The 12,032-nt window shown below is 39.9% G+C and overlaps 2 protein-coding genes across 3 annotated transcripts in view; both read right to left on the bottom strand.

The window, feature by feature from the left end:
- Positions 1–5,680, bottom strand: part of CMYA5 (cardiomyopathy associated 5) — a 48,973-nt gene extending 43,293 nt beyond the window's left edge. The window contains exon 1 of the mRNA XM_048931234.1: positions 5,427–5,680. Coding sequence (XP_048787191.1) covers positions 5,427–5,575 — 149 coding nt within the window. The 5' untranslated portion in view covers positions 5,576–5,680. The remainder of the gene's footprint in view (positions 1–5,426) is intronic.
- Positions 5,681–7,449: 1,769 nt separating this feature from the next.
- TENT2 (terminal nucleotidyltransferase 2) overlaps positions 7,450–12,032 on the bottom strand; it is a 41,106-nt gene continuing 36,523 nt past the window's right edge. For both annotated transcript variants that reach the window (XM_048931170.1, XM_048931171.1), the window contains 2 exons: positions 9,505–9,584; positions 7,450–8,675 (listed from right to left, as the gene is read on the bottom strand). In XM_048931170.1, coding sequence (XP_048787127.1) covers positions 8,601–8,675; positions 9,505–9,584 — 155 coding nt within the window. In that variant the 3' untranslated portion in view covers positions 7,450–8,600. The remainder of the gene's footprint in view (positions 8,676–9,504; positions 9,585–12,032) is intronic.

Genomic DNA, 12,032 nt, shown 5'->3' on the forward strand with positions numbered 1-12,032 from the left:
AAACATAGTGCTATTATAAGAAAAAAACTAACTAGGGCTGCAATAGTTACTTCAAGGAAGCACATGAATGGGGATTATTGTTATCAACCCCAGTATTCCTTGTGTAGATGTTAGTTAATTAAGGAGAACTCTGTTAGTAGCAGATTGAAAGAAATGTAGAGTTCTTAGCTGGCAGAGGCTTCAGCGGAGCTGATGAAGAAGTGGAGAAGGGTGCAAACCTATGGCTAGGTTTTGATAAACAGAGGATAAGGCCACTTTCTACGTGATCTGGATAAAACACTTAAGCAAAGGTGAAGAAGGCAGAACCCACGTGACACCAGAAGCTGTGATCCAGCATTACAAGTGTGCCGAAGGCCAAGAGAATATTGGTGAGGAGCATCCAGTATTAGTTATATTCTCTCCATCAGCAAACCATCAAGAATTTGGAAAGGTCTCTCAGCAAAACTGCTCAGTACCTCAGTAGGGGGAAAAAAAGAAAAGATTCTAGTCTGCTAATGCTTTTAGCTCTGCTGGCATTACCTTTACCTAACTGTGCGAATATGCTTGCAGATCTGACAGTATGATAAATAATCATTGCTTAGCCAAAAAAACCCAAACCCAACACCTATGTCCCAAACAGAACCAAAGAAAAAACACATCAAAACTCAAATATAAATGCGGCATGTACAGCTGTTTACCTGCCTAGGTATGGTATTCTCTAGTAAGGTTGGCTTCATAAGGTAATATCTATAGATCAGAGGAAAAAATGAAGCAAAAAAAAATCGGTATCAATTTTGCTGCTAGCTTTTCCTTTGCCATTTTCATGGTTTAGCATTAGTTGACTTGGGCTTAGCAAAGATGAGAACAACAACAACAGCAAATCAATATTATTAAAACTAAGGAAGAATTAATGTCTTATCTGAGTTCACAGTAATGGAAGTCACTGTCATCCAGTAACAAATTCTCTTCTAGTTTTGTGTACCCCTTGTATGCTGCACAGTGGAAGCTTTCTAGTTGGAGGAACTGTCTGCCATTGCAAAAAATATGCTCCAAATATTTCAGGTGCATAAATAAAGATATGAAAGTGCTGGCGTCTAAGGACAAAAGCCATTGCTGCTTTATTTCAGATGGACATTTCACACCCCATCCCTTTGTCATGTTTATCTGTTATTGGACATTGGCTCAAACCTTTTACAGTTTTCAAAGACACCGATAATCTGTTTTGTTACTCCTGTCATAAAAGCCCAAACCCCAGATTTTTCTTCCCACTTCCTCCTTCTCATAGTCTTTTGCCTCTTGGAAGGCTGCGTCTGGTGGGATTTCAGATTTCTAGTCCAGCATAGAAGGCTGGGCACACGTCCCCTTGTATATTACTTTGGGAAGAGTTTTCACCTCCCGGTCTGCCAGAGCAGGATGATTCAGACACTGAAGTCTGCCCATCTGTGCTACACCACTGCCCTTACAGAGGAACATTTAGAAGCACCTGCTCTCTAAAATCATCCAGAGCCTCTCTTCATCCTCTTCACATCAGACCTCGTCAATTCTGGTGTGATTCAAATTTGTTGTTGTGCTGCATGACATCTTGCAAGCTGGAAACAACCTCAGTGAAACAACTGAGACATCAAGATGTGGCAGTGACCTGCACGGATAAGACATCTCATTTCCTGAAGACTGCTACCAGGATCAGACACAGTGCATTGACCAAATTGCCATCCCAGATGAAAGAAGTACGTCATTTTTCTGTGATTTTGTTCCATTTATTTGTGCAGTTTCTGCCTGTACCTTCCTGCCCCTTTTTTCCTACAGCAATCATAAGCTCAGCATCATCTCTTTCAAGTGCTGTGCATTTTCTAGGGCTATAGCTCATGCATTTCCTTCTTAAGAGTAAGAGAATTAGGCTTTAGAGAAATTTTAAATCCAGCCTTTCACTTGTTAATGTCCTGCTAACTTCAGATCTTCCTGTGGAATTACTTATCTTATTAAAAACAAATAAATAAATGAAGTCAAGAATCTACGACTTTCTCCTCATTTACTGTCCTGCTTATGTCACCACTAGTGAAGTTACCTGGAAGTGCTTTTAAATTGGCTGCAGAGCCCTTTTTTTCTAAATCCTGGATGTTGACATACACTGAGACTTTCCCACTGCAAAAGTAAATTGGCTGGGGAAGTTATGAGAGGCAGAACTGATCTGGAGCCACACACACATCAGGGAATTGTTAGAGACTCAGGTATTCTAGAGGGTATATAAACCACTTGGGTACTACCTTTCCATAGCTGGACTGTAATCTAACTGTTATCAACACAAAAATTAAACTTAAAACTAAAATTAAAACTTAACAACATCATGCTCATGTTTGCTTTAAGATATAAAACACATGCTTTCAAAGCAATTCTGCTGTTTAAATGATTAATTCTACACAGAACTAGAAACAAAAGATATCTGTCAAGAGTTATCAATCTCAGAGAGCAAAATGCCCAAAGGCAAGAAGATATTGCATGAACCCTCTGAGGATCAATGGGTTATCTATTCTAACAAGGACATGATGCCTTAGACCAGCTTCATAATAGGTTCTGATGCCATGTCTTGGTTTCATTAGTTGAAAAAAAAAAAAAACCAACCAAAAAAACCCCAAACAAACAAAAAAAAGTGTGAGGAAATAAAATTATTTAAATATTACATTAAAAATCTTTAGAAGGGCTTCATAATTCTTAGGCAAGTCATAAGCTCTACTGCAGCTTTATGCATTTTTTTTGAGCACACTAAAAATTAAGTGATGCATTTCCCAAAGCAAAGCATTTTCCATCAGAGAAATACTATTTTCTATTTGTCCTCAGCAGTGCTGTCAGTAACCCATGGGGGTCTGATAGCTGACTGGCATTTATCTGTACTACAGAAGGAAAACAACAGCAACCTTTACCCTAGTGTACCATCAGAGCCCCATCACACAGGCATCCACTTGTGTTCCAGCAGCTGGTGGGGAATAGCAAGATGCAAAGGCCAGCCATCTCTGCTGGAAGAGGCATACATGAAGAAAACTGCAGCAATAAATGTGCCAGACTCCATAATGCTGCAAAAGGATAAGTGTGGAAGTGGTGCAGACCAGCTGGAACTTGTGAAGGGAGCAGGGGAACACCACTACTCTATTGCTTTCCTCACAGAAGCACTTCCTGACCTTGGGCCATCATTGGGTTGCATAACTCTTTTATAAAATAGGAATGAGAACATGCATGCTTGAAAGATGGAAATAGAAGGAGCCCATGGGAAAGTTCCCGCTGACTGCAGTGTTGCACAATCAGGTGCTATTCAACTGCATGTAGAGCAGGAGCACAAAAATGGCAGAGAGGGGCTGTTAAAAATAAACCCATGACAGGAGGATCCAGGACAGACTGTTTCCAGCCAGCTTTGCATATTGGTTACATATCCTCTCGGCTACGTTTTCAAAACACACAAAAAAATCTGTTCTGCAACTGGGGCTTTAAAACATGTTTGTTAACCAGTAATTATTGCACAGATTAAGTATATCTCAGGGGCTTGACTCTGCTAGTCTTGCCTAGCCACTGCTTCCAAGGAGTTCTGCCCCGCAGTAAGAGTATTAGAAGGCTTTAACATACACAAGCACACTGATATTTGCAACAACAAATCTTAAACAGTTAAAGAATCAGCTTTATTTAACTTTTATCACACTATTTCTGAGTGCCCAGAGCAGTTTCTGTATCACCATGTCTGTGCCAAAACCAACATTTTCCATCCCCATTAGCCTAATTAATCAAATGGATTTAAATTATAATTGGTTAGCATTAAATGCATCTGTTAAAAAACCCATCTGGTTGACGCTGATCTCTCTTACTAGTAAGATGGTTAAGGATAGGTATGATCTCTGCAATTTGTAATAGAACTGACATCTAAAGGGGACGACTTCTTTGATTTAATTAAAGATTGCGATGCAGTGCCTGAATTTCTGTTGCAGAGGCTGTGAGCTAGAAGCAAGACGCAGCTGTGGTGAGCTGTGAACAGGCACTTCTGGAAAGGCTGATGACCTCCCAGAATGAGCACAGTAACTACATTATTACATACATACATACGTACATGAGCCTTCCCTTAATGGAAAAGTTAGCCATTCCTAGTTCAGTATTACAGTTTGACTTCTGTTACTAGCTATTTAACTGCAGGTTGTATTAAAAATCCATCCAGCCCATGGCGGTTTTGCTGTCGGTAGCAAGTAGCTCCAGCTTTAGCTGTTTTTATACTGGGTTGTACTGTACACATGTTTATAGTTAAGTAACCCTGCTCTCTGCCAGAGTGAACAACTCCATTGGGATAAAAGCAGCATTACACACAGGCAGTGTCTTCACTTTGAAAAACCGGCTCTTCATTCTCACAGCACAGATGCTTGTTTTCCTGCTCTCCAGGGCTGTTTCCCTGTTTGAATTTAGTTCCCTACAGAGTATTTGGGATGGTTCAGGCTGCACAGAGGCTGTCCCACCCCGCTCTGTGGCCATCTCACTCTCTCCTTCAAAGACCAGTGAAACAAGAAGGTGTCACACACAGAGCAGTTTGTAAATGCAGGATGGTTCCACAGCACATAGGTTTGAGGAACTGTATGACCTAAATTTCTTACAAAATTGCTTTCTGAAAGTATCTTAAACTGCCAACACTGATGCTTTTGGTTCTCCCTAGGGTGCCCACCCCAAACTGATAGACTTTGCTAAAAAAAAATCTTGCAACCTGATACAGAGGTTAACCCTCAGGCCTCTCTGTCTCTTTGTGGCCAGTGAAGCCCGCTGGGCTGGATTGAATTGCAGACACCTGCCTCAGTGCGGGACCAGCCCCACACACCGCACACTGGGACAAGCTCCCTCTCCTCATTCTCCTTGCAGTCAAGTGCAGTGTTAGGACAACAGCTTCTGTGCAACAGTTACTAACAGAGAAAAAAAAAGAAGAAATCGAAGTGGTGCAATATTCCTCATTTCACAACTGAAAATCAGCCCCACAAGTCCTGATTGTCATAGAACAAGCTTTTCCTTTTTTGGGAAACACAGACTGGTGAGGGAGGGATGAGTAGGAAGGGAGCAAGGATAGAAAAAAGGAAAAACATCCAAAGCACTGTTACAATATTTGATCATTTTCTGTTCAGCAGGCAAACCTCCCGTGTTTCTCGGACTGATATGTAACAGTCAGCCAGAAGGGGAGGAGCACAGGGAGATGCCACTTGAGCTGGCAGGCCAGCAGCTCTTTAAATAGAAAAGCTTTTAGGGAACTCGGGGCTGGCGCTTGCTGCACAAATCTCATTACAGCCATTTCCACCCAGAACAGCCTCCGTCTCATAGCTGCGGTAATCAAAAAGCCCCTGAAGGAATGGCAGGACAACAAGGGGGAAAAGTGGGACTCAGCAGGCTTAGGCCCAAACGCTCGCCTCTCCAGGCAGCGCTGCGAGGGGAGGCAGTACCTGTGAGTCAGCTCCTCTGCTTCCTCTGGGTCCACGGCTTCTTCGTCCTCCTCTTCTTCCTCCTCCTCTTCTTCCTCCTCTTCTTCATCCTCTATGAAGGAGGAGGTCTCAGATGCCCGGTCACACTCTGCACCATGGTATCCCTCCATGTTCTTTCTCGCTCAGGCTCTTGTCGTTGATTTTTACCCCCGACCCTGTCCTCCCCAGGGTTGCCTGAAGCAACTGTCATCCCCAGCAACTCTCACATCTCCTGATTCAGGGCAGTCTTTAAATAGACAGCAGCAAAGTAGCAGCACTGTCGCTGCTGGTCCCACCCCAGGTCCTAGCACCAACCGGGTGCCGGGGCACATGGCACAGCCCCTGTATAGCCTATTCCAGTTCTGTTACGATGATTGAATTGGAAGCTCTTGATAACATGTAGCTCTCCAATACAAATCTGAGTCTATTAATTAGAAGTTTTGCTAGAAGACTAGAGAGTTCTTCAAATCCTAGATAAGGCATAACAGTTTCTAACATCATTTCAGACGGGAAGCGACAAGTGAACCTACTGCCACAAACAAGTACCCAAAGCCACCCCTAAAATACAAGAGCTGAACTACAGCATCTTTTAGCTCAGGGAGATGTTAGCATCTTGCACGCATTTCGAAACCTTGGTCAGCAGTGGAAAAACAGACTTCCTACTAAAAGTCTCCCAGCGTAAGTATCCCTCACGGGGGGGGGGGGGGGGGGGGGGGAAGGAAGGGTTAATGAAGGGTTTTGTTATGAAACTGTGGCAAAACAATTCCAAAACTATTTATACTGTGGAACGTTATCTGAAGTTTTCTATCAAAAGTTACAGTCCAACACACACCAAGTATCACATTTACTTGATGTTGTTCCAGTTGCCTGGCACTTCCACAGAAAGTAGTGCTGCTCTTGTTTGCCTTGACAAAGAATGTGACAGCATGACATATAGTGAAATTTGTTTCCTGACCATCTCAGATCGTTTTTCAATATATGAAAGTAGTGCCACTTTCTTTGCACTATGCCAGATAACCACTTACTCAATTTGCTTCTTTCATTACAAGGTAAGCTAAGTCATTCTGCTTTGATGGTGCCTGCTACTGTAATTTAAGTACTGGGGAGTTTTGTGACAAACATGCTTGTCCTGATATTTGGCAAAACTACCATCTACTTTTTACAATTTTGATTATAAGTATAGCTTATCAGAAGTAAATGAACTGAAGAAAAACACACTGGATTACTTGTAAAAACATAGGTCATCTCAAGCTTGTGTAAAGATGATTAATAAGACGGGTCAGTTTTTATAAAGTTGCATTTCAGGAAAAACTTGTTTCAAACATAAAGCAGTAATCTAAGGCGCTTTCTTTCCTATAAATGTTTTGAATGTAAAGCCTTACGTGATGGTCATTTACAGTTTGATGCCTCACATCCAGCTTACTTAAAATGCATTTTTGCTGAATTTGAACATGATGTCCCTTCTTAATTATACTATTTTGGGAGTTTACATTTTGTAGGAAAAGAGACGCCCAGAGCTTCTTAAAAAAGGAGCAACATCCCCCTCACCGCAATCTACAGACATCTTTGAATCTAGTCATCATTCTTTTCTAAAAAAATTTAGTAGTGTTTTACATAAAACAGGGCAAAATGAAATGCTTCACCCATGCTTACACCACTAGATAAAAATGAGGGATGATGCAGGGAACATCCACATAGAGGGAGAACATTTTAGATGACTGACAAAGTCAGATTAAAACTAAAAGCCTGTTAAAAGGAAGCTGTTTCAAGAAGCAAGCCAAAATATCAGATAGATTAGATCATGATTAAGAATGAGCAGAAAGTAAACTTCCAGCAGGCAAACAATTTACTGTTCCTAGAACTTCTAAATTGTAAGACTTTAAATAAATTAGAACCTAAGGTTTGCGCAAGAAAAAATAATCCACGTTATTTCGAATTGTAAGGGCTTTCACAATCTTGTTAGAAGTGGCAACAAATGAAAATTGTATCCACACACAGACACAGTACAAAATACCCGTAGAAAATTTTTATTTGTAACAGGTGCCTTGACCTTTACATTCATTTCCTTTTCTACTTAATTATAGGAACTATATCAAATGTCCAATACAAACAAACATAAAACATCAAAGAAAGCTGTATCTTCCAGAAACTTTATTCCACGGGACACCATACAAAATATTAAAAAAAAAAAAAAATGCATTAATATGCATTTGACATCAATTAGAAGTATTGACAATGAATAACAAACACATGACAGGCACAAACTGTGCTACAGCAGGTCTAAAAAGTTTCATTACTTCGTTGTTTGGAAAAGCTACAATTTTTAAGATTACTTATTTGAAATCAATTTACAGCAGCCTACCAGTTAACAAACATTTACACAAAATCAAAACAAAATCCCAGCTTAGTGTAGCTACTGTAGGGCAGGAGTATTTTACGCAGATAACGCTACTACTTTGAATTTGTAAAAGGAAGCACTAAAAATTATCTTGTCCGCTACGTGAACATGAATCAATCACATAAACTGAATTGTCCTTTTTCAGTTCAACTTTCTTGTAGAACTGTTGACTGAAAATTCCATTTTAGATTACAGTTCTTAATATCCAGAACATTACCAACTGTAATCTAGCTTAATTTTCATAAATTGTTGCTTTTGTTCTATATAAAATAAAAATATAACTGGGAAGTGCCAAACTGAGCAAAAGTGCATACTGCATTAAACAGAAAGCACAAGCTGTCTGCTCATCAAGGACAGTTTGTGTGCAGTGCCTTAAGGATACAGACTCATACACTGTTTAGCTCTGATTTCAGTCATTTCATTGTTGAATTTGTCTGAATTGATGACAACATAGATTATGGAAAGTCAGTACATTCCCATACTTTGTTTACAACAGATTTACTCCTGTGGTCTGCTGCTCTAGTCACAACATTCTCTTCCAGAAATCAACAATACAAGTGTTCTCAGAAAGCACATCTCTGAGTGAACAACTGCATTAATAAATGTCAATAATAAAGTATGAAGTCTTTCTTACAAAGATATCCTTAACAAAAGCATAACAAGAAAAGCACATAATAAAATAACAAGGGTGTAACCTGGGTTTTGATACTGTTCTTTATTTCAGCAGGATCCAATATGGAGAAAATGAAAGAAGTTTGTTATCTTCTCTGTATGGTGGCTCTCAAAGGTAATACAAAGCTCAAGTCTTTCTTGTCTCGCAGTATCTGCCAAGACTGAGGAAAAAAGTAGAAGGGTTAGAAGGACAAATCATATTTTCCATCAATATTTAAATATCCTTTTAAGCAGTAAGCCTCACAGATCCACGAAAATAAATTTGATATTTTTCTCCTCTAGAGGAAAGATATTTATTTATTTATGCAGAGAAAAATAATTGAGAAGTACACAAAATGCAGAGGACTATTGAGAAAGGTACATCCTTTCAAGAAGAGAGCAGATTTGTGTTTCTGGAGACTGTGACAGATATTCACATTATTTAAGTATTACATTAATTCTCTAACTGCAGAATAATTGTCCTAAAAGCACACATACCAAAACTACTGATACAGGCAGTTATACTCTGTCATTTGCAGAATTTGTGTCTTTAAAGTTACTGTTAACATTTTCTTCAGTGTTCTTGTGTATTCCAAGACACAGCTGTCACATCTTTTAGATCATGAACTTGGGAATAATTGCACTGGCCCTCCTATCTTAATGCACAGTTCATTTTACCCACAATGTGCAATTAAAGTCACAGGAAAAGATATCACTCAATAGCAGTGAGCCATATTTACATTACTTTATTTTCCTAAAGAAGATTAGAATAGTTTTTTATTTATGCATATTTATATGTATATTCTATTTTGTAGGTTTACAAACATGAAGTACCCATATGTGTAATATATGCAATCTATACTGAATCTACTTATCAAGTACACTTTATACACACTACATGATATAAGGACAATCATAACCATCAGAATCAGGCAAGCACAATAACTATCATTTGTTTAGCCATCTTGAAAACCAAAGTGACCAGAAAAATAAAATGGATGCTATTTTTACCTTAAAAAATTCCTCTTTGATAGTATCAAACTTCTGTTTTTCGTGTACAGCTCTAGCAGTGTTTGTCCTATCAAAGGGCTCTGCAAGATCAAAGGCAAACATTAAAAGTGTTAAAAAAAACCTACAGCTATTCTATTTCACAGAGCTAGCAATGAGGAGGAAAAAGTCAACATACCATTTCTTCCCAATAGGTTTTAAGCAGCTGATTCCAGCCTCTTTTTCAAATCAGATTTTGTGTAATATTAATCCAGAATAGTCTCAAACCCTAAGCGCTCTAACATGTAAACCACAAATACTGTGAAATCATTATTTCTTGCAAAGCACAATATGTTGGTTGTGCTGAACTCATGCATCAGTAATTATCTGTGACTGCGTATTAGTCTACGATATCAGAATAAGATTTTGTATATGGAAATGTTTTAAGACTTACTACACATTAGATTCATCTCATGCAACACTTCTAGTGAAATACAGAAAAAATATTAAAATATCGCTTTTTAGGGTATGATGTGATTTTTATGAATGGCTGTAAGAATCTATATCTATTCAGAAGTTAACAACAGATTCTAAAGTTTGCAGCTATCAGACTACAAGTTTATATGGTTTTTAATGTTTTCCTTTTTTTCCTCTGGAACATTTTTTTAAATTAAAGTACTATTTCCTCCTGATAAAACTTCCTAACATATGGAAAAATAACAGTTGCTAAACAATTATGTATTATGATGCAGTAGAAAAATGATTTCTTAAGTCTTTGTTGCCTTACTAGAAAACTACTTAAATAACAAGTATATTTCAGACTGCTGGAATATATTAATGTCCTAAAAAGCCAGCAAAGCATAAAAATGCATACTGTTTTTTTGTTTATTTGGTGCACTGGGTTTACATGGCAAGGCTTTGGTATCAGAAAAGTGAAGACCTCTGTGAGCAGAGCCCAGCACCACCCTATGTCAGATCAGAGCCAGTCTCAGCTGCTCCAACAGGGACTTGCAGTGAGGTTAAGAAAGGGGAAAACCTTGCACAACAGCAGCTGGAAGAGAGGAGTGAGGAAATGTAAGAGAAGCAGCCCTGCAGCCATCACCGCCTGGGCAGGAGCGGGGCAGGAGGTGTTCCAGGCGTGGAGCAGCAGCTCCCTGCAGCCCATAGAGGCCCACAGAGGAGCAGGCCGTCCCCCTGCAGCCCACGGGCACCACGTGGAGCAAACGTGCAGCCACGGAGGAGCCCACGGTGCAGCAGTGGCTGAGGCCCGGAGGAGGCACAGCCCACGGATACCCCGCAGGAGCAGCCCGTGGGGAGCAGCCTGCGGTGGGGCGGGAGGGCTGGGGCAGCTGCCGCCCGTGGGACAGTGCCAGAGCAGCTCCTGAGGGGGGGCCTGTGGGACGGAGCCGTGTGGAGCTGTGCCTGCAGAGCTGCTGCCCGTGGGGAGCCCACACAGCATCAGAAAGGAAGGATGGCATCCTGTCCCACATGAAGCAGGGGCAGAAGGTGGCCATGAAGAAGTGCCAGAGATAGAGTTATGAACTGACCACAACCCCTGTTGCTGGGGGAGCAGGTAGGAGAAAGTGAATAAAGGGAAGGCATCTGCAGTTTCTTTCAACTCACTGCTCTAGCCTGTTGTTAATTGGCAATAAATTGCAATAATCTTCCCTACACTGAGTCTGTTTGGACCATCATGGTAATTTATGAGTGACTGACTGCTGTCCTTATCTCCACTCAAGAATTTTTTTTCATTGTATTTTCTTTCCTTGCCCCATTGAAAAGCGGGTATGAGAAAGCAGCTGTGTGCTGCCTGGCTACCTAACTTGTGTTAAACTACAACACTTGGTTGTGAATTGCTTTTATTCAGGTAGGGACATAAGGTAAAATAAAGCACTAAGTAGATATCAGGAGGGATTACAACATTGTGTGGACTGGGACTTGAAATTTGGAATATATTCTGTGGCACTGTAGTTTTATTACTGAAACCTATTTAAATCAAATAAATAATTTCAAGCAGTAAATGTTGCATTTGGGAAGTTTCTTTAACTTTTTTCTTCACACTAGCTATACAAAGGTTTTAATGTATGTTTACATGGCAGATTTATTTTTGCATCAAACAATTTTGATTGAAACAAAAATCTTTCAATTAAATTAGTGAATCACCTAATCCTCTAGTACCAAAGATGTCATTGGTTAGATTGACCTACTGCTACAAAGAATTCCACATCCCTTAGCATGTGAAACAGTACGGTACTTCTTTTGTTTGTCTTACACATGATGATAACTGCTCCTTTAATGCCAGGATCTTTTAGGTATTTATTTTGAGCCAAGTGAGATTTTTGTGAATTAACAAGACCACAGCTGTACAATCTTCCTTAACTCACAGGGGGAAAAGGCACTCTTCCTAGTCACAAAAAACTGACTCACATCTTCCCTTTATTCTTGCATATTTGCTAGCTGTCAGCAGACAAATTCATTCCCTGAAGCAAAGTAGAAATACTTCTGCAATCAGCAACTATTTACACCACTTTGCATTTTCTAACCATCTGTAC

The sequence above is a fragment of the Lagopus muta genome, chromosome Z (assembly GCF_023343835.1).
Source record: "Lagopus muta isolate bLagMut1 chromosome Z, bLagMut1 primary, whole genome shotgun sequence".
Lineage (NCBI taxonomy): Eukaryota > Metazoa > Chordata > Aves > Galliformes > Phasianidae > Lagopus > Lagopus muta.